Consider the following 23,317-nt stretch of genomic DNA (forward strand, 5'->3'; position numbering starts at 1 on the left):
TGCTGCTCTTCGCCAAAGGTTCTTCCTTGTCTTCCTTTTGAAGATCTGTAAAAAGACATCCTTTATATAAATAATCACCTTTGTTTAGGATGAAGGTAGGAGAACAGGCCAGTGAATGATCTGCATTGTTGTCCTGGGAGCAGAGTGTTTAAAGGTGAGCTAAGAATTGGGTTTATGAGCAACAATCGGTTTTTTTAATCATATATTCAAAGATTACAATGGTAATTTCCTCTTAGATATTACAGAAAATTAAGCATTTGGGTGGCTGTGGTGATAATATTCATCTGGGAGGGTAGTGTAGAAACTCACTGCTAAGTTTTTCCAGAGTAAGTACCCAAAAGGGAAAGTAAGTAACTTGGGAGTGCACACTTAGGCTCCTACCACTTCCCAATGGGTACTGTAAAGCCTGACTTAGGAAAAAAAATGTGATCTGATTCCAACAAGTTTGTATATGGAAACAAACTCTCACATATTTTTGATAGCTGAGATTATGTTAATCTTACCAGCATAATTATTTCCAGCACATTCCTGAAGTACAATGGGTGAGTAACACAGCAGTGGCAGGACAGGGGTGTTTGTCCAGCTGGATCCACATCCATGGGCTGGTTCAAAAGAGAGTCAAGCTCATGAAGGGGCTCAGATACCTGATTCGGGAAACAATGCCTTCAATTTGGAAAATGTTCCAATCTTGCCAAGCATCATTTAGCTACTTCCTACCCTCAGGGTGCCTTAAATGACAGCCTACTCTGATTGGCAGTGCCTCTGCAGACATGGAATTACGTACCTCTGAAGCAGGTAGAAGGACTGGACCACTTAATTTCTAGCCTATGTATAATTTGGCTTGAAAAAATGATCCTTCCTCATCCTGTCTCCTCTGAGAAGCTCAGTCCTGAAGGTTTCCTTTTTTAAAAGAGTAAAGCTTAGAAGTGGTTTTTGCAGCAAGGCTGCGAATTTAGGTCACCAAGGCTCATAGGGATGAGGCTGCAGTATGGTAAGTGTTTGCTCTGTGGTCCATAACATAGTGCCTGGAGCTGTCATTTCAGAGCTGAGTGAGAATCTGATCTTCAGAGAAAATATCCTCTGAATTACTGGTGTGCTCTTGAAGAAGCAGAAGCAGCACATTTTCCAGGGAAAAAATGACTCCTTGAGTTGAGGAAAGACCTATAGGTGACTTGAGATGGACCAAGCTTTGGGGACCCCAATTTGCACATTATCCCAACAAATGAGCTTTGTATGTCCATAGCACACAAATGTATGTAGAGGTGGTGACTGTGCCTATAGGTCCTGTATTATTTCTGAAGAAGGAAAAGGAGTGAATATTTGGCTGTGCTAAAGGGTTCTGCCTTGATTTCACCTCTCACAATGAGTATATAGAGCTTTTTGAAGGGTGAATTAGGTAGTGTTTGTGAAGAATGTGAAGGATAGCAAGAATTTATCTGGTCATGAATCTAGATGTTTTGATTTAGTTCTAGTAGCAACAAACCAATACAGAAAGGACGGGAAGGTCTCAATGACCCAGTACAAGTAGGACACGCTAACATGGTCAGAGGCGCATAAAAGTTTTCCAGGTGTGAATCTATAGCCTTTGCCTGTTCAGTGGGTTGATTACTATTTTTTTTCCTCTTTGTCCTAGAATTTTTCTCCCAAACTTTTAGTTTTTAGAAAATTAATTTTTATGTTTATATATATTTTTATATTTTAAATAATTTTAAAAATTATATTCTCAGCTCTAACATCATTGCAGAATTTTGTATAATATTGAGAAAGAGAAAACTTTTTCTGTCACAAATATATACACATGGTTAAGACTGAAACTGATTCCCTGAAGGGGGCTTGTTCTCCTTTGAAAACACTCATTACCTGCCTATCAGACCCCTATCTGCCTTTGTGTAATATCAGTACATGAACAACACAAGCAGTAAAGATTATGCAGTCTTTAATGAAGTCTTCCTAGAAGGGACTATTTGAATAGGCATGTGAAAAATGTTAGAACTTAACATAGGGTCACCCCAATTTTCCCACATGCGTCTTATGTAGAATAGAGCCGGTGAGTGCATCCTGCATGGCAGGGGATGCATCTCATTCTCTTGTGTGTTTTTTTCGACTATTGCAAACAGGAAAGGGATATTCTTGAGAGAGAGGCAAACAAGCAATAAAGGCCTGAGACAACATTCTTGTCGGGAAATGGGATACAGTGATGAGTCTCAGTTTCAGGCTTTAATCGTACTAATGCTTCCTTCTGTGCTGTTACATTTGGTTATAGGAGATTGTCCTAGTGTGAAAGACAGGTATTTGCTAAGAAAGGCAGAAGCCTCCCTTTGAAAATGAAAAGTGTGATCCCTCCTCCCTACAAATTATTATAAGTTTGGAATTAAGGGAGATCTCAGGCAAAGATGTGGGGATAGGAATAACAGTTCTTACTAATATATCTAACAAGACAAACAAAAACAACAGCTATGAAATTAGCACCAAACAGAACAGTAACTCAGTCCCAGTCCTTTCTGGCTGCAGGCACCTTTTCCCTGAGCTGCTGTTCCCGGTGCTGGGCAGGTCCCACAGAGCTGCAGGAGGGCTGGGGGTGATGGGATCGCTGTCCCAGGGGGAGAGAGAGAGATGGAGAGAGAGCCCTCCGATCATGGTGTCGGTCCCAGTGCTCAGCAGAGTGCTGGATGGTGGTAGTTCACAGCGAGAAGGCAGCAGTGCAGGGTCCGACAGCAGTGAGGATGGTTCCCGGCGCTGGGATGGCGGGAATGGGGCAGAGACGGCGATCGTCCTTCTCCTCTGAACTCTGCGGATGAAATGGGCCGAGCCAGTGCCTTTGGTCTCCTCTTCTGGCTGTTTAAATCTCGAGGGGTTTCCCTCTTCCCTCCCCTCTTTCCCCTGTCATTAGGGCCTAATCAACAGGTATCTTAGCATGACAATGGGGAAAACTCCACAGTGAGAAAAAGGGAAAGAATCAACCCCCAAGGGAGATCCACATCTGTGTCCCCTTCCTGAGTTGCTCCAGCTTGTGGGAGGTGCATTCAGTGTTACCCAGCTGCAGAAGTGTGCTGGGCATTCTGGCCCTGCTGTGTATCTGCTCTCCCCTTAATTTGCCTTGTGCTGTCATATGTGCCCGCACCAGGACAGCAGTCCTGAAGCCTCTGACCTTTCCCTACCTCTACCTCAATAGCCAGTACAATAAAGTACAGCACACAGAAGTCTCTTCACCCCCCAACTCTGCTTTTCCTCCTCACAAACCTGATCTAACAAAAGACTCACCTTCTGAAAGTCAAATCAGAAAGTTTTGCTTGAAAACCGAAGGCGTTGTTGTCAGGTTCTTGGATGTATTTGCAACATTTCTGCTCCTGGCTTTCTGGGTCTGACTTCGTTAGGGTAAGCCAGCTGTAGCTGTGTCCTGTAGTAGATTGGATTTAGATTATAGATGTTCAAGTCTGCTTTTTCAGTTAGCAATAAAAGTACAGTCCAGTTGGATGAATAAAGGATAACGTGCATTTAATTTTTAGTTTGTACAGTACATAGGGATAGAGCAGGGAACTCAAGTATGTAATAAAGAATGGATTAAAAATAAGCATTGCCATATGGTCTCATGAAGCCACTGTCAATTTTGTTGTATCTTCTATCGGAAATATATTAGATCATATTTCAGGATGGGATTTTTATTGGAGAGTGTTGTGGGCCTTATCAAGTGCCACTGCTCAATTTACAAAGTCTCTTAGAGTTCTTCTGTTTGCCCTTCCTGGATGCACCAATTCCATCATACTTGGAGAAGCTCTGTAGCACTAAACAGCCCTTACTTCAAACTGCAAGTGTTTTTCCCCATGGAAAAACAAATCTTTGCTAATATGACACCTACACAAAGCTGAGATGATAAGAAATTGATAGAAGTTCCTTACTCATCTCTGGTACTCATTAAAACTGCTCCCCCTAGTGCTTATTTAAGGAAAAGTAACTGCATATGTGACATCTAGAAAGGGAAAATTTCTTCTGCTGTTCTCATCTCTCTTCTCAATTAGGAGGAGCCAAAATCACCTTTTCTTTGATGAAGCAAGTAGTTGTTTACCTCAACTGCAGTGCCCTATTGGCCTGACAGCTTCTGTGGTAGTTAACTAAAATGGATATTTCATTGCTTTGAGTGCCTTTCTGAAGTTCAGATGATGATAGACATACCATGCCACAACAATAGGCTCACCCTGCAATCTCATTTTCACTGCTATTTCTCCCCTTGCCCTTCTCACAGCCTCTGCTCTGACTCCAGGTATGAAACAAAGGTAATCTCCAAAGACCAATCCCTGGCTAATAAGAAAAATGTCATTTATTAATCCCTAAGGTATTGTTTTCCTTGTCACATTTTGTTTCATTGGGGTTTAGGAGTAGCCCATCTTCTTTTTGAGCAAAAGATGTTCACCACGGGGGAGGTTGCTGGCTCAGGGTGGTCCTCAGAGGGTCCCCAGAGCTCTCATTACAGAAATAACACTTAGCAGGCCAAGATGTTCAGCATGGAGTGGTATCATCATCTAGGAAGGATGACCTTGCTGCACAAATGGGGTTGGCTACACAAATAGCACCCCAAAATAAGACACAGAGTAACCAGAGCATCCTGAAGAAGATGTGGTAGGACCTGCTTGTGTGCAGAATTGCAGAGCACTTGCTAGCAGCCCTACTAGTAGGCAGAGTTATGCACTGGAACAGATTAAACTTAATGCACAAATTAGATGTTCTTGCAGTGCTTGGTGTGCCCTGGGGAGGGAGGCAGGTAGGTGTGTTAGGAAGACTGTAACTGCCTTATGGTCTCTAGCATATGCCAGCCCAGCATATGTTTCTTTCCCTGCTCCCAAACTGGTCCAAGACCTCTTGCCTTTGCTTCTCCAGTCACTCCTCAAATGTGCATTTCTCCAGCTTCTTCCAGCTGTGCTGTGTTCTTTTCCAAAGTCAGCCATAAGTACCTGTATCTGCTTCTGGATAGGCAGGGAGGGACAGGTGCCAGCACTTTATTAGGTGGACAAAGGGCAATTGCATCTTTGGATCCTTCCTTCTTGGGGAAATGATGTGTTGCTGATCAGCAAATACAACAGGGCTTGTCCCAGTTCTTGGGGTAGTGACTCTTACTGGTGCCTTGCATACCAGATGGGGGCAATCATTTGTAGACTTATTTTTGGTTGGAGAAGACCTTTAAGATTATTGAATCCAATGGGCAGGTTGTCACCTGGCACAAGGAGGTTGGCCACTCACAAGCACAGCCTACTCTTCTGTTTAGAGTATGCCTTGGAGCCTGGTGCTGCCATGTTCCTGCTTCCTGGTAGCACTGCCTATCCCATGAAAACCAGCACCCAGCTGGAAGAGAGACCACAGGGCATCTGTGTAAATTAGCTGTGGTGCTGTTGGTCTCACGGTGTGTGTGTCAGCTTTGACTTGGTATGTGTAGGTTATAATGAACAAACTGATTGAATTTCAGGAAACTTTCAGGCTGAAAGACTAGAGAAAAACAAAACTAGAAGGGAAAAAAATAATTGTTTTGATTGACTGAGATTTTAAGTTTTCTTTACCAATTGAAGAATTGCCTCTCAAAGGCATTGGCATTGCTCTTAGTTTTGCAAAAGAAGAAAGACTTTTTTTTCATTCCCAGTGTGGACTAGGAGCTTGTCTGCATACTTTTGCTGCCTGAGTAGCATAATGTTGGTTGATGTTGGGTTTTGTGGGCAGAACAACATGATTTGAAAATGCCATTCTCACTTTAGCCAAAAAAACATGCCCTCAGTAAGTATGCTGTCATAGCTTCAAAATATGTGTGCCTGTAAACCTTGGAAAATGAGTACAGATTGAAATCAGCTGCTGTAGGCCAAGTTCTCCATGGCTGCAGCTGTACCCAGAATGGGCTTTTTTTCCCAGAACAAACCATATAATCTTATTTATTGTCTTTTTGCTTGCACAAAGTAAAATCCAAGCCCTAAAAAAAAAATCAATTTGAAGGAAACAAACTATTCAAACTAGTAGACTGAAGATGCTCTTTTTAATAAAATGATGGTTTCTGTAGGATTTATTCAGTCTTGTCATATGCTTTATGATGGCTAGACTTCCTAGGCAACTGCAACCTAGAAATAAGTCTTTTGTCAGGTTACAGCTGAACTCCTAATTACAACAATATTTTTGTTTTTCTGATTTAAGTTATTTAAGTGTTAGAAAATTTGTTGACCAAATCCACTCTGTTTGAAGACATCAGAATGCCATCAGGAATGAGTAACTATGTCTGCTGTGATTTATTGGGGTAGCACCTGGCGACCAGCTGAGAGCAGAGCTGTGTTCCCAGGCTGTCAAGCACCCTACCTGCCTCCGAGTTACATAGATCAGCCCAGCCCCAGCACTGCCTGAAAGTACATAATGAGCCACAACATATGTTAATATGGCATCTTGAATAAGAAGTCCCAGCCAAGCTCTGCACCTCACAACACTGTTTTAAAAGCTGTGTCAAGGGTTTTCACTTCGAGTGTGCAACCAAAATGGCTCTCGGTCTTCTGAGGCAAGTAAGGGTGCCTGGGTTTTGTGTATCTGAGAATCAGGCTGCTTACAGCTTCAGCCTTCAGGATGCTGAACTTGCAAACAAGGGAGTCATTGAAAGATAGGATTTGATTTTAGTTTCTGAATCAAAAGACAAACATGAAAATAACTATTCCATCATTTTACTGATATCCATGTAGGAAATACTTATATCTGTACATCTCTGTAGCTCTTCAAACTGTTAGGCAAGTCCCACTGCAGAGAGTCACTGTGCACATGAAGTTATTGTTTGCCTTGCAAATCCTTTGTTAAAGTGCTGCTTTATCTGGAGGGATGCTCTGGATCCAAGATTTTGTCTGAGGATAATTCTTCGCTGTGAAAGCTTCTTCATTTCAACAGTTTCTCCAGTATCAGAACAAGATGGTGCATGGTGGAAGTCCCTGTTGCTCTCTCACAGGGCTGACTTTACTCGCCCCTTTCCCTGCAGCCAGAACCTCTGCCACAACCAGGGCATCCAACTTCTGCCAGCCTTCAGCCAGAACCTGCCTGGAGCCAACTTCAGCCTTGCAAAGGACTCTAGCTCCTGTTGAGCCTAGTTTTAAAACCCCTGACAAAAAGTATTCCATATTGTCTGCACCAAGGACTTTTAGATCCCTTTTATTATTTAATTATTTATTTGCTTACTTTTATTTCAGTCTCAAGAAGTTACACAGGAAGACTTGGGGGTTCTCTACAGTTCTGGTGTCTCTGATCTGCAGGGCGTTATGATGTAGCCTCTCCAGCTCTAACCATGAGCTTGGACATGTAATGTTGTCCAAGTGTTGTGGCTGTTCAGCAGTGACTAGGAAGATAAGCACCTCTGGGAAGCATGAGAAGGATGTGCTGGAACTGTACAAGTGAGCAGCTGCTTCCTTCATGCACAGAGGAAATCAAGCATATGTCCCTGGCGTAAAGTCAGAGTAACCTTAACCCCAAAACTCCAGCTATTAAGCTTGGTCTACACTCTTCCTCTCGTGTCATGCTGGTGGCTGTGTTGTTGGAGTGGGGCCAGCCATACTGCCCCCAGAAGGATTCAGCAGCTGTTTGTGAAGCCCCAGGCAGGGGTGGGATATGATGCAGCCAGCAACCTCAGAGGCAGTACAGAGGAAACCTCTTTCCAATCAAACAAGTAGATCTGGAGGAAAATAAAAGGGTCCAAGGAATAAATGTTCTACTTGCAACATTTGCACTGAGTTATTTTAATTTTTATTTATCTCTTAGTCAGGGTGAGTCAGACTGGGATGTGACTCAGACCATCTCCTTTGCAAGCCTTCAGGGAAGGCAGAGAGCACAACCTGTGCTCCTCTATGCCTCTTACTGGTGCTTTACTACACACTTTATTTTGCAAATTTTTTTAATACCTTCCAAGCTGATGTTATTTTTTCCCCCTTTCCCCTCTCTCTAGTTTTGTATGGAGCTGAACCAGCCAACACTGCCAAACATCCGCAAGTGGAAGGGCCCTAGAGGATGTTGGAAGGGTGTTGTTTCCGAAAAACCCTCAGGCCAGCTACCCAAGGTACATTAATCCCTATGCCTGAACTTTGGCTTTGCTTTAGTTCTCCCCCCAAACCAAGGACATATTTTGAATGCTTAAGGCAGTACTTTTTGAAAATCCTTTTTGACAAGGTTTGCATTTCTTTTTTTTAAGCTGATTGTTCCTATAGCTTTTAATTTGACTGTACAATTAATATTTTGGAAGAATTGTGGCACACTTGTAAGGAGGATGATGTGTGTGTGTATATTTGGTGTGCATGTATTTGGGGGAGGTGGATAAAAGCAATACAGATATATAGATGAAAAGCCATGTATTTGGACAAGGTAAGAGTCCTGAGTTCTTTGCCCTGGCAGGCTGCAGTACTTTTGACATGTTTTGTGCAAGTCAACTGAGCTTGCTCCCTGGTGCTGCACTGGCTGGCATTTGAAAGGGCTTCCCATTTTCCTAGTCTGCAAGTGAAGAGCCCGCAGAGGAGCCCTGCAGCCTGCTGGCCTCACCTGGAAGAGTTTACCTTGTATGTTCCCCAGAGTCCTTGGCACAGGTGTTTAAAATGCTGTGGACTCCATTTGAAATCTGCACCGTACTGCACTGTGCATTTCCCTGCAGCATCTCCTGCTCTGGGAACATATATATACATGTGCATGTGTGTATATATATATATATATATATGTATATGTGTGTGTGTGGGTGTGTGTATAACTATCTACTGCAGGGAGGTACTGATTTATTAAGGTGGTGACAGCTGTACCTGCCTACCCTTGACAATATTCAAGGTGTAGCTGTACTGGGGTGGGCAGTAACACTGCTCAAAAGCAGTTTCTCCAGAGAGAAATCTCTTCTTTTCATCCTTAAGGGTGCTAATGAGTTTTCAGAGCAGCGTCCTCCTCGAGCTTCAGCCTGTTGTTGCTGAACAGGGTCATTCTCATGGTGCAGTTATTGCAGTGTGGATGGTGTGGGTATAAGCAAGACCTGAGACCTGTCATGCAACACATAGTGTCAGTACACGGGGCAGACTTCAACAATCTATTGATCCAGAATTATCTATTCTGAGCACTTTTGTTACTAAATATGTGGCTACAGTTGTGTCCTATAGTCATGCTGCTTAGAATGCACATTTCTTTATTTTGTTTTTTTTTCCAAATCAGGTCGCACCGTTCACTGGTTTTGGACTCCTGTTTTCACAGGTGCACCTCCTTTTATTGCCCTTAGAAAAACCCAAGAATGAGGAAAAAATAGACCTAAACAAGCCAAAACCCACTACCTGAAGAGCACAAGGATTGTACTCCAGCTAGACAGGCATACAGGGTTAAGAAGGGTCTGGAAAGATGCAGAGTGTCTGAATATGTCTGAAGCGTAATACAATTCACACTTAATTGAAGTGCAGAGTGTAAATGCCCTTCAGGACATTTTTATTTGTGGCTGGAGTTTTCCTTTGGGATATTTTGTTAGGCCAGATCATTAAAACACCAAATATAGATAGTTGTGCAAAGTTGACAAAGTTGTTCCCTCCACTTTTTCTTTTTTTACCAAGAATTATTAATAAATGTCTCAGAATTTCTATGTTAAATTCAGAGTCTTTAGTCAGTTCTTTCTTGAGCTGTACTTCCAAAGATAACAAAGGCAGCTTTGATGATAGGGTGAGTAAGTAAAAATTATCATCCACCTTGTTTTATGGAGAGGGATATAAGAATGAATGGTTCCCAAAATTATGGTAGAAATGCACAGCCAAACTAAGAATAGAAATTGTATCTACTTGACTCTTCCTTTTAGCTTCTTTAACAGGAATCTGTCTGAGCTAGAGAACCCTCCCCTAAGCCAAAAAAATCTCTTCCTGGGGCTAGTTAGTGAGTTTGTCAGGATTGAGCACTGTGTACACAAATGCAGTGATGTAATACAGTGTAACCCCAGGAACACAGCATCTTTGGAACAAGCTGATTTTGGGATGCTCTGTAGGGCTAAATGACACAAAATAGTGGATGGTGCCTCCAGCTTGTGCTTCCATACATTCTGAGCATTTCAACCAGGCAATTGCTTTTGACAGTTTTTTTGATACAAAATCTGGAGCCTGGAAATAGCCAACAGCTATTGACAGCAGTTTTATTCCTCTACATCTTTTCCTGTATCAGTTTTTAGACCTAAGGCTTCTTACTGGTGGAATGATTTTGTCAGTAATTTAAAGGTGAGTTATCAAGGAATTTGAAACAGCCTTGATCCCTTCAAGGCTCTTGGGAAATCAGTGAAGCAGTTAACACTTTTTTTTTGCAGCTGAAATGGAGAAAACTCTTCCTTGCAATGGATTTAGTTGTGATTTGCTAAGGGAAGTGGGTTTGAATGATGCCAAGAAAAATGGTTGTCTGGGTGATTGAAGAGGCTGACAGTCTTTGAATTAGATACTGCTGCTGGTGTGACCAGTGTAGGCAGCTATCTGCCAATTCAACATCATGAAGTAATAAAAAAACGCAAAACATTCAGGATCATAGAAGCAGAGCTGAAAGGAGCAGAGAGCTGAGCATGAAACATTCAAGCTGGAAAAGAGACAGAGAAATTGACAGGGCTGAGAGGTCTAGATGAGATTTCAAGCCAAGAGACTGAAGGGGCCCAGATATTTTTAGCTTGTGGGTGAAAACAGTCCATCCACTGCATGCCCTAGCAGTCACCCAGTGAGACCTCAAGGCACCAAACTCATGGTTAGACAATTAATCATGTGGCTAACAAACCACCTCATTACTGACCATGCTCAGAGGTATCCAGTGCCTTGCCTGGATTAGGAGGAAATGGGAACCACATCAGCCCAAACACACACATGAGAGGCAGCATCCTTCACCCCTACAGTGGTCCTGAACAAGCTCTGCCTGTAGAAGATAAAACAGATTATTAAATTCTTGGCTTTACTGGAGCAGTTCTGGAATTAACTGGGCATCCTGTAGCCAGTGTACACATGTGAGAGGCTGTGAGTAAGCAGAGTGATGCATATTTCACCTTGGCACACTCACTCTTCAGTGAAGTCAGTGGTGCGTCCCAGGAAGCATTCCTCCCACATCAGGTAGGAGTTTTGGCAGGGGTGAACTGAAGAAGTCCTCTGTATCTTCCACTGATAACCCAGGAAGCTGTTTCTCCTTTATGCTTGGGCACAGCCAATTGGGCTTTCTGCTCTCAGCAGGCACCATGCCTGGATATAGATATAGATGATTAGATATAGATATAGATATAGATATAGATAGATAGATATGGGGCTACATTTGGGCGGTATATTTTGTTTTTACCATCTTGTGACCAGCATTTCTCTTCGCTTTTTAATTCCAGGGAGTTGAATATTCTGGCTTCCTCTGGGATACAACAGCTGGCATTGAGTTGAAAGATGCCTCATCTCAGGAGGCTGCACAGACTAATGGGAATGGGAGGCACTCATATCCTCATCCGTATCTTGCACATTTCAAGGTAAGTGCCAGAGTGCCTTGCAGAACTTTTACTAAAAAAATTTGGCTAAGATGAAAAGAGACACAGTTTTTCACAGATAAAAATTTACATGAGCCTCTGACCCTTCTCATTACTGTCCCAGGGCTTGATTATGGATAGGTGCTTAATGCACCATAATACATGTAGTAGTTCATCACAGTCAGTCCTTTTCCTTGCTCCTCTTGGAGCAAATCCTGCTGCGAGGGAGTATCTGAGAACCTGAGGGTCAGTGGATCCCCAATACCAGCCAGGCCACAAGTGCTGGAATTCTTGTCAGTGCCACAAGGCAGGATGAGTGCAGGGAGAATGGAGATGGATTTTACATATTTATGAGTATGTATGTGTATAAGGCACAGTGGTCCAGTGAGACTTGGGCTGGCCTATCTTATGTTTCTGTCATACTTCAGAGTTTCCATTTTAAAGCTTTTTCACAGGGGCCAAACCTATCTAAAGGAACATCATCACTTTTGGAACCAGTACTTTGGCGTATGCTGGGGCAAACATAGGAGCAGAGAGGGCCCATCTCCACACAGGCTGTGGTGAAAGGGTCCAGATTAGGGAACTTGACATCTCTGGTAAGGCTTTGAGAGCAGCATTAATCAAATAATTATTAATAAATAAAGTATTAGTAATTAATTGATCATACAAATAGGTCCAAATGACTCCCAGAAGGTGAACAGGAGATTTCAGGGGCCCAACAGCTCTTTTCAAGGTGATTTAAGTTTCTTGGTTAGTCTCTGTGACAAGATCACAAGACAGTAGTAATTAGCCCCTGTAATGACCATAACATTATTTGTAGCTTATTAACATCTGGTTAAATTATTTTCATAAGCATCTGACTTCTTTCTGCAATTGTGGTAAAAGGAAGCGGTTTGTTAATGCAAACCAGTTTCTCCAGAACTGAGAGGGTATGAGGTTATTGCAAACAAAGCTGCAAAATGCAAATGCCTCCTTCCTCTTCCTCCCCACACTGAGACGCCAAGAGACATCACATACACAGCAGTGTGAGTCCTACTGACCCAGATTTACTACTGAAAGTACTGGGAACTGGTACGTGGTTCTGCATTGAGATCTTCCATTCCCCATGTGCACAGCATTGATTTCTCCTCCTTGTCCCCCCAGGTTGGAATGAATGATCTTACTGTGGTTAACCTTCACCTGGCCTTGCCACCTTCTGCAGGAGAGAACACTGGGAAGAACCATGACAGCCACAAACTAGCAGCCTGTGCGCAGAGTTTGCAGGAGACTCTGAAGGGTAAGGCTGGGTTTTAACTGCCAGCTATCACATGCACACTGTCTAATTCAAAGGCATTTTTAAGAGTAAACTTTGTCTCAGTGAGCATTTCAGAAATACCCTTACCAGCCTCACAATTCTCTTTACCCATGTTTGTGTGATGCATAGCGTGACAAATGTCCTTTTTCCTGGCGCATTGTCTTACAGCCTTTCCTAGTTAACAGCATGGGAGATCCTACTGACTTTGACACCATTTTTTTAAATTAAGTTCCTTCTGTTTCTGTGCTACTGTAACAGCAAGTTCTGCCAAAGGAAAGTCACTAGAATAGAGACCCTATTTTAAGTGCTTTGTGGAAACAACACATACCTGACATCAGAACGAAGCTTAATTACTTTTTTCTTCCAAGGGAATTGGGTTCTATATGTTTAATTTTTGGATAATTGAAAGCTCTTTGGAAGACCCAATGCAAATTTGCAGATGGCTGCTAATGAGAAAAGAGACCAAATCCTGCTTTGGTACCTGGATGTAATATGTAGAATAATTTTGTTGATTTCAAATAAGTTGCTCTGGCTTTACACCAGGATGAAATGACACCAGAATTTAGGCCAGAGCTTGAGCAATGAAATAGGCAGGTGGATTTCTTTACTTCATTTCTGTGAATTTGCTTTTTACTTTGAAGCTTGCAAAGTATGTTTAACTTCCTGTGAAGCCAAACAAAGCAGTTTAGATTCTGCATGTTGCTGATCTTGTTATAGGAACAGAAAAAGTCTAGCACTTTGTTTACTGCTTAAGAAAGATGTGAAATTATTCATGTGATGGTTTTCAACTTGGCCCAGCTCAGCCAGGTTGGTCACTTGGAAGCATTAATATCCCTCTTGTACAACTCAAGAGATATTTTCAGGTTTTCTGCATGTTCTATTGTTGTTAATTTTGAGCTTCAGAAGCCAGTCAGAACTATTTTAAGCGCTACTGATTTAAGTATTTGTCCGCGTACTTTAAAATTGGAAAGGATGAAGGTAACAAAAGGATCATTTGTTTAATCCCCAAAGGCTGAACTGAAACATGGAATAAATGTGTAGCTCTTCTGAAGTCAGCTGAGCTGCACTTCCACTGCATCTAAATGTAGACTGTTGGTGTTCTCTTTGTTTCATGTTTTAATTTTCATATGGCCAGCATGTTACTGGAGCATGCTTGTTCTTGGCTTAGTCTTTCACATAAGAAGAAATTCAGATTCCTCCCAACTTGTGGGATGCAGGTGTGGTCTCCTAAGGAAATAGTAGTGCACACATTTGACTTGGAAGTACTGAATTACCTTGCCAAAATGAATATCATACTTAAAATAACCACTCTTAAATTTCTTCCAAATTAGTTAACAAAATATGGGCAGTAAGAACTGATTTGTCTGTGGGTAATGCAGTAAATTTGAGTTTCTATTCGCATTTTGCTAACAAATGCCTGTTCTATTATGTTTTATTCTTACTAAGAGGCATGTGAGCATTTGAGGTACATTGTTTACTATCCACAACCTCAACCCAGGGTACAGTATCCCCATATTTCTCCCATTAGATTAGTGGGTCCTGGTTCCTTTTTGCCTCTCTTCTTTTCCTTTCATCAGTACTGGAGAGATGCATAATAGCTAACTCTTTGCAGCAGCTCTTCTGACTTCTTTCAAGAATTCCACCAGTTCGTCTTCAGTGTGGTGACCATGGAGAGCATACAGAGGTCCTGCTAGTGGCTGGACCAAGGCACCAGGGTGCTGGGTGGATTGCTAGAGTCCTGAGGAGAAGAACTTGCAATTGCTGCTGGATGAGAAGCTGGATGTGACCCAGCCATGTGCACTTGCAGCCCAGAAAGTCAGCCTCATCCTGCTGAGGGCTACATCAAAAGCAGTGCGGACAGCAGGACAAGGGAGGGGATTCAGTCTCTGTAATCTGCTCCTATGTGACCCCACCTGGAAAGTTGTACCCAGCTCTGGGATCCCCAGCATAGGAAGGACATGGACCTGTTGGAGCAACTCCACAGAAGGGCTGTGAAGATAATCGGAGGGCTAGAACACCTTGCCTGTGAAGAAAGGCTGAGGTATCTGGGGTTGTTCAGTCTAAACAAGAGAAGACTTAGGGAATATCTTACAGCAGTCTTCCAGCACCTGAAAGGGGCCTACAAGATATCTGAAGAGGGACCTTTTATAAGGATGTGTAGTGCTGAAACAAAGGAGAATAGGAATAACCCTCTTAAACTGAAAGACAGTGGGTTTAGATTAGATATTGGGAAGAAATTATTTATTGTGAGGATGGAGAAGCACTGGTACAAGTTGCCCAGAGCAGCTGTGGATGCTCCTCCTTTGCAGTATTCAAGGCCAAGTTAGATAGGGCTTTGAGTGACCTGGTCTAGTGGGAGGTGCCCCTGCCCATGGCAGGGGGTTCGAACTAGATGATCTTTAAAAGTCCCTCCCAACCCAAACCATTCTGTGATTCTGTGATACCTTCTCCCACGTGGCTTGGCCATATTCCATGGGTTATATGGGCATCAGGTACTGAGCTTACAAGACTACTGAGAAGACTTTTTAGCAGCCAATGTAACATTGCATCCTTCTCATCATATGTATATCACTCTTTCCAGGAAGGATTTGAGCATTTAAGAGTCTGTAATTCATGAGGGAAATCATGTAGGACATTGGTAAAATCAGGGAGTGTGTCCTGCAAATGTTGTCTTGGCCTGCCATGAAGCAAAGCAGAGTTTCCCAGTTCCTGCAGAGAGGCATATTTCAACACTGCAGACCTTCTGCAGGCACTGTCAGTCCCTCAGGTGATTGCCTTGGCACACCAGAGCTCAGCCTCTGCAACACAGGACTGTGTTAAGGTTCTGCTTTGCTTTGTTGGCCAAGAGCCACCTGCAGGCACTGCCAAAATTCACTAGTGCTTTAGTGAATTTGAAGATGCATTTGCAAACAGACCAGATTAATTTTTTCACCTGAGGAGTTCTCCATTGACAAGGGCATGGTTGCTTTGGGCCCAGATGGTGTGAATGTTTATGGGAGCACTGCTGAGAGGTCATGAACAGGACACGTGCCTGGCTGCTGTGGGCTTTATGCCACCATGTCCCAACAGATAGAGGCTCTGGGTCCTTGTGAACAGTACAGTTTGTGTCAGGGACCTTTGCAGCATAAGATTGGTTGTTAAGAGAGCTCATGCTGCTCTGTCTGTTGGAGGAGAAGGAGGACCAGATTGCACTGGCTGAGGAGCCTCTGGGTCCTGAAGAGCAGAATCAAGCCCCACTGGTCTTAAACTCATGTCATCCAAAAGGGGAAAATCACAGCACCGCACCACTAGTATTGTTTTAATTTTCTGTTTTTCTCTCCATCTGACTGTAACTCTGGACATCATGATTATAGTTTTTGATCAGTTATCATCCCTCATTATGAGCAGGACATGATTTCTTCCAGAACTTTTGCTAAGTTTTGCTGAGAGCCATTGGGGCTCATCTCAGAGCTTCAGCTGCTGTGGGCAGCTCTGCGCCCTGCCTCTTCTGAGAGACCTTAGGTGTGTCCAGTCAGACAGAGTGACATGCTCGGGAGGATCCAGGAGGGTTCACTTCCTTCCCTCTCATGGCTGGATGTCTGTCAGGGTCTTGAGAGGCAGACAAGACATGAAACTGCAGTGCTGGTGTGCATGATGTTGTTGTTGTAGGAGCAGGGCTGACAGTGAGCCAGGACAAAGGGGAAATGAAGCTGGTGGTTGTCTAGAAAGCTGGTTGCTTGCTCTTCCTTGTTTAGCACAGGGCTACCTGATTTATTCTCCACTCTTTTGCAGTCTGAGGAGCGCAAAGAAGCTCCTGTCAGAGGGGAACCAAGAGCACTCCTTTCTCTCCCCAGTGGCAAATGGGGTTTCATCTTCTCTAACATGCTCCAGCCTATTCTGTCTGTCAACTTTACACTGTTAAGTTTTTATGCTTAGTTATTCTGCATGCAAGTTTTAAATGGGTGAAGAACATAGTGATTCCCTCCCTGGGCAGTCAGCTGCAGGCTAACTTCTTACTTCTTTCCAAGCACACATCTAAGTGCTGGGTCTTTTATCCTTTGCTATTTCTAACCTCTTCAGAATGGAAAGGTTTAAATTTTCAGTCAGTTAAATTTTTCATTTGTAAGTATGGTGGGTTTTTTTCATACATTTTTCATATCAAGGAAATAGTCTTGAGGATTTGCTAAAGGAAGCATGAGTAGTTTAGGATAGAATAGAATAGATTTTGTGAATAATCAAGGTACTGCTGCTAAGATTCTGGCCTCTCTTTCATTTTTAAACACCAAGTATGTGCTCCAGAGGTTTCTGTAATGGCCTTTTCCCATATAGGGTGGAGATGAAAGCATGGAACGAGCCAAGTGCTGCCTAGGCCATTAAATAAGTGTTAATTAAACAAGTGTTGGGGGGGTTCTGATGTAGCTTAAAATAGCTCATGTTCCAATTCAGGTGGGGTTTTTTCCTTTAAAGGTTGGAAGACTGATGTCATGAATGCTTTATAGGATAATATTTGAACTTCATGTTGTTTACAGTATGGTTCGTGACTTACAAAGGGTAGAGAAACCACAAATAATTTCACTAAGTATTCATTGCCCCTCTTCATCTTAGCAAGCACCATATTTTGAAGTATTTGTAAGTCATATGCCCTCAGTCTCCACTTGCTCTCTTGCCCTTTCCCAATTTATCTTTCTTGCACTGCAAGACAGGAGTGGAATAGATTTTGATGGGTTTGTGCTCCCTCTCCTGGATAGTGATTTCTATAGCAACAGCAAAGAATGAGGAGGTTTATCCAAAGCACTAAGTATGGTAGAGAAAGTCTGTCCACCCTATTCCTTCTCACACTTCAATCCCAGGAAAGCTTATAATAAGGCTCTTCATAGATCTCACTTCTGAAGTCAGCTTTGGGATAATTTTTTTTTTGTGCATTTGTGCCTCATTTCACCATCTTTCTCCAGTTCCAAGTAGTGACATGGCAGCATCTCTGATCAGCTCTCAGCATTCTTCTTCAATTGTCTTCTCAGACATTTCTGGCAGTGGTTTGAAATGGTCACAGAGGCTTATGCTTTGTCCTCTTACCCAATGGCACAGATGAGACGTCTACATACATATCTGTGGGCCTTGGAAAGCACACACTGTGGACATGAGATTAGGGTTTGGAGTTTCTATTCTCACTCATTAGGGTTGAAAACAAAATGTAACTGAAATAATTTTCTATTTCAAGTTGAGCAGTATCCCTTCAGTTAGTCAGGAAAAAGAAAGTTACTGTAGTCAGGGAGTGTCCATGTGGTTTCTCAACTCATCTTCTGTAATCAGTCTTGTAGACTGCTCCTCAGTCCTATTCCTTGGCATTTCTTAAATACAGAGGTTAGAATGAGCACTGCACTTTTGGGATTGTGGTGTATACCAGCATAAGGCTGCATCTTCCTGGGTTCCTCACAAAAGTGTCCTTGAATTTTACAGTAAATCTATTAAAAAAAGTCTGCATAAATTAAAGCCAGTAAGTGTTTCTTGTAGAAAAAGAAGATTGCAAAGGCACAGATCTCTAAAAACCTCTAAGGCTAAAACTGCTTGTCTTTGAATTTGTCACTAACAGGGAGTAGCAAGGAAAACATCAATATTTGGGTTACAGTAAAGCTATTGATACTGTCTCTCACAGTACTGTCTCTCTCTGGACAAGATGCCCAGCACACAGCTGGATAGCCATGTAACATGATGGGGTGACCAACCAGGTCAGGTAGCAAATAGATCAGATACAAAAAAAATAAGTGAATGGGTGACATCAGGCTGGCATCCAGTCACTAGTGGGGTTCTGCAGGCCTCCATCCTTGGCTGAGTTCTCTTCAGCATCTTCATAAGTGGCTTGGACATGGTTCTTGAAAGAATACTAAGTAAGTTTGAAGACAACACTAAATTGTGAGGAGCTGTCAACTCCCTTGAGGACAGACAGGCTCCGCAGAGAGACCTCAACAAATTAGAGAGATTAAGTTTAACAAGAGCATGTTCCGGATTTTGCACCTGGGATGGGGCAACCCTGGTTGTGCACACAGACTGGGGAATGAGAGCAGCCCTGTGGAAAAAAACCTGGGGGTCCTGGTTGATGGCAAGTTGAACATGAATCAGCAGAGCCCTGGCAGCCAGGAGGGCCAACTTGGAGGGACAGCATTGCCATCTGGGCAAGGGAGGGGATTGTCCTGTTCTGCTCTGCACTGGGGTGGCCTCACTTTGAGTGCTAGGGGCAGTTTGGGTGACACAATATGAAAAAGACATTAAGCTGTTAGAGAGTATCCAGAGAAGGGCCCTGAATATGATGAAGGGCCTTGAGAGGAAGTTGTATGAGAAGCAGCTGGGGGCTGTTCAGAGGTCTGTTTGGTCTATTGGTCTGTTCAGCCTGGAGAAGAGGAGACTGAGGGGAGATGTCATTGTGATCATGAACATCCTCAAGTGGTGAAGAGGAGGGGCAGGTACTGATCTCTTTACTTTTGTGCCCAGTGATGTGACCTGAGGGAATGGCCTGAAGCTGACTTCAGAGGAGGTTTAGGTTAGGTATTAGGAAGAAGTTCCTCACCTAGAGAGTGGTTGGGGACAGGCTCCCCAGAGAAGTGATCACAGCACAAAGCCTGCCTGAGTTCAAGAAGTGTTTGGACACAAATCTCTCAGGCACATGGTGTGACTCTTGGGGTGTCCTGCGCAGGACCAGGAGTTGGACTCAATGACCCTTATGGGTCCCTTCCAACTCAGCATTTTCTATGATTCTATGACTCTATAATAAATGAGATGAAATTTAAAAACAAGCATAAAATATGTACCGGCTGGTTTTATTGTCATGAAGAGAATGGCCATGAGTAAATAGTGAAAAAGGTTTTAAACAGCATTTCTTTCAGGAGTTCAGAGTACAGTCACTTTGTTTATTCATTATTTGTATTTTTCCTCTTTCCTTTATCCTCTTGTAATTGAGTGATGGATGTCCATCCTCCCATTCTTTCATATTTTTCCTGTTTTCTAGGAGAAAAAGATGTAATAATCCTTGGAGACTTTAACCAGACCCCAGACAGCAGCGACCATGACATCCTGAAGAAGGAGAAGTTTCACCATCTGGTCCCTTCCAGCACCTTCACTGACATCAGCACAAAGAACCCACAAGGGTCGAAGTCACTGGATAACATCTGGATCAGTCGGAGCTTGAAAAAGGTTTTCACAGGTAGAGTTGCTTGAGTGAAGTCGTGTAACCTTTAGCTTGGTTAGCCTCGCATGTCCGGTTTGGGCAATACCACTTAACATTTTCCCTCTGATTCTCTTTGATGCAGGCCACTGGGCTGTTGTGCGGGAAGGGCTTACAAACCCATGGATCCCCGATAACTGGTCCTGGGGTGGGGTGGCTTCAGAGCACTGCCCTGTGCTCGCTGAATTTTACCTGGAAAAGGACTGGAACAGGAAGGAGGTGACACGGAATGGGAACGGGGAAACTGCTGAATGCAACGACTCCCACACTAAGCATGAACGATGACGTGAACTTGAGGGTGCCTCTTCTGCCACCCAGGGAAGGCTCTATTCACTCATAACTCCATGGCAGGGCAGGACTGCCTTCTCCTTCCTTTCCTTCCTGCTCTCTTCCCTGCACTTAGAAAGTATCAGCACTTGATTTTGGTGGTCCTGGATTTGTGCCCCTCCTGGACAGTTCTGGATGGAGTCTTACGGCAGCAGAACAATCCGCAACTTTTTCCGGGGATACAGCGGACATTCCCATACCTGGAGATTTGGATGAGAATTGTACAGAAAATAAAGTGTACTTTTAATACTGGAAAAGCTCTTTGCTAAAATGCAGCCGAACAGGGTTTTGCTGGGAGGGAGAGGGGCAGGTGGTGGTTATTTTTCTTTGCCTGTTTGTAAATTGAGGCAATAAGAGAGACCCAAAAAAGAGACACAGTGGGTATTCTTGGTGAATCTCAAATGCCATTCAACACTTGCAAAAGCTGCTGGAGCTAGTCCCTATGTGACCTGCAGTGAGACCTGAGTGGTCCCTCTGCCCCAGCCAGGAGAGACACTGTTCTTCTACAACCCCATGTAGGCACCCTTCGTCCTGTCTTTCCTCCTTCCTTATGCTCCTGGCAGGTTCATTTTGCCCCGGAATAGCTTACTGGAGCTTGACTTTGTCATTTTGTTTGGTGAAACATTCAGTATTGGATTTTCTTCCTGCACAATAATTTTCAGAAGCTGGGAAGGCACTAACTTGTCCCTGTTCATAGCCAAGTCCGCTTCTCCGCTGCCCCTTGCCTTGCTCCTTGTTGGGTATCTCTCAGGACCAGCATTTGTCCTCAGGCCCTGCAGCTGCCATCAGTGAGAGGTAGCCATGGGTCTTTGTCTAGGAGTCAGTGTTCTGTACTGGGGAGAAACCATGCATCCTGGAGGTCTATAGATAAGCCCATATTCATGCAATCCTTGCAGGGGCTGGCCCATGTGATGCACTTACCTCTGCCCATTGACTTCTTTAGGGGGTTTCAGTTTCTCCTTCTGGCAGGCCAGGCAGTAATGTATTCCTTTCCTGAGCCTCACTGCTGCATAAGCCTGGTTCAGTCAACCACAACAGGAGGTCCAAATACAGCATGTGGTCATTGTGCATAGGGATGGAGGCTGCTTCCAAGGAGGTTTGGGTTCTGTGCATTGTCCTGGGTAGGGGCACTTCAGTCAGTGGCCTGCCATGGCAGCGCCAGAAATGGAGCATTGAATTTGCCATCTACATGAGATTTTTCCTGCAGCAATTTATAAGCAGAGGCCTAGAAGGGAAACATATCAGGACTTCAACATCTGCAAAAGAAATAGGCTGAGTGTGAAAGGAGCTAAGCTGCCCACTAACCCAGTGAATGTTGCTCCTAGCTGCATTTGACCACACACTTTGCTGCTGAGAGGAAAGTTCTCTGGCATGGCTCACTACTCTTGACAGCAATGCTACACCAAAGGAGATGTTGTAATTGAGGGGTTTAGGGCAAAACAGTATCATATTCTTGCAGTATTTTTTATTAATTTAACTTCCTGTGATACCACCTCATTTCTAATGATTCAATAGTAACTAATTTCTCAACTAAATAAACTCTCTTGCAAACACACACAGTTGAACAGCTTTTTTGTCCGCATGCAAAACTAAACCCAGAAAAAGGTGGCATAGCCTGAGGGTGACTCTCAGACTGAGGGGGACTTCAAGGATATTTCAAGAGGTTAAGTGAATGACTAAGAACTCAGAGCATCAGATCTAAAATGTACCTTTAGTTGTTCAATATTCCCAGTTGAAAATGGAAGGTGTAGGCACTTATCTCTGGTCATTAAAGAAACTAGCTGAAACCTTGGCTCCAGCTTTCATTCTTGATCCTTGCTGCCGCTTTGTCCTTTTTAATCAGGCACAATTTTGTTGCCCTCTTTTAATTTGAGCAGCACCAGATTCCCCAAGAAACTCTTACTGGATAACTGCAAAATACAGGTGAAGAGTTGCAATGGAGTTGCCTTAGCCAAATGAATATTATATGAGGTGAGAGGCAGTAAAATTCCCAAGAACACATTCACTCTCTTGTACTGTTGGGAGTTGGCTCTCCCTTTTCTCTCAGTGGAATTTTTTCCCATTGTCATGCTAAGATACCTGTTGACTAAGCCCTAGTGGCAGGGGGAAGGGTGACAAGGGAAATCCTGTGATATCCCAAAAGCAAGAAGAGGAGGTGGGAGGCTCTGACTCTGCCCATTTTGGCCGCAGAGTTGGAGGAGAACAATCGCTGCTGCTGCCCGCCATCCCAGCACCAGGAGCCATCCTCACTGCTGTCAGACCCTGCGCTGCTGCCTTCTCGCTTTCAGCCTGCCACCTCCAGGCACCCTGCTGAGCACTGTGACCGACACCGTGAGCGGAGGGGTCTCCCAATCTCTCTCTCCCACGTGGGCTGTCGCCATCATCCCTCAGATGTGCGGGACCTGCCCTCAGCACCAGTAACTGCAGCACAGGGAGAGGATGCTTGTGGCCGAGAAGGACTGAGACTGAGTTACTGTTCTGTTTGTTGTTAATTTCGTATCTGTTGTTTTTTTTGTTTGTCTCATTAGATATATTAGTAAAGAACTGTTATTCCTATCCCCATATCTTTGCCTTAGAGCTCCCTTAATTCCAAAATTATAATAATTTGGAGGGAGGGGGGATTACACTCTCCATTTCAGAGAGAGGCTTCTGCTTTCCTTAGCAAATACCTGTCTTTCAATACAGGACAGCTCCAGCTAGTGTTTCCCTGTTATAAATATGTTTGAAGGCTGAAATTATTTTATAGCTCTAGAAAAAAACTTTGAAAGGCCAAATTCCATTTATTCTGCTGTGGGTGTAAATAAGTGCAGAGGCATCAAAACCTAGAGAAGCACCTGCAGCCTCCTGAGCAGGTGATAGTGCTCACAGGTGCTGCAGGGACCCTTGCTTTGGCTTATGAGTTATCGGGGGCTGCTGGTGTGGGAAATGAGCTGAGCCGCTTTCATAACCCATGTGTGAGCTGTAGAGAAAGTTGATGAGGCTGGTCTGAAGCCTGGAAGTTAGCCCAGTGGAGACCACTGGAAGTCTGGATACTTGG

General features: G+C 43.6%; 1 protein-coding gene across 1 annotated transcript in view; it reads left to right on the forward strand.

Annotated features, from left to right (window-relative positions):
* Positions 1-20,322, forward strand: part of EEPD1 (endonuclease/exonuclease/phosphatase family domain containing 1) — a 77,491-nt gene extending 57,169 nt beyond the window's left edge. The window contains exons 3-7 of the mRNA XM_062497258.1: positions 7,940-8,050; positions 11,333-11,467; positions 12,608-12,740; positions 19,738-19,932; positions 20,039-20,322. Of these exons, the coding sequence (XP_062353242.1) occupies positions 7,940-8,050; positions 11,333-11,467; positions 12,608-12,740; positions 19,738-19,932; positions 20,039-20,238 (774 nt within the window). The 3' untranslated portion in view covers positions 20,239-20,322. The remainder of the gene's footprint in view (positions 1-7,939; positions 8,051-11,332; positions 11,468-12,607; positions 12,741-19,737; positions 19,933-20,038) is intronic.
* Positions 20,323-23,317: the final 2,995 nt, after the last annotated feature.

The sequence above is a fragment of the Cinclus cinclus genome, chromosome 1, assembly GCF_963662255.1.
Source record: "Cinclus cinclus chromosome 1, bCinCin1.1, whole genome shotgun sequence".
Lineage (NCBI taxonomy): Eukaryota > Metazoa > Chordata > Aves > Passeriformes > Cinclidae > Cinclus > Cinclus cinclus.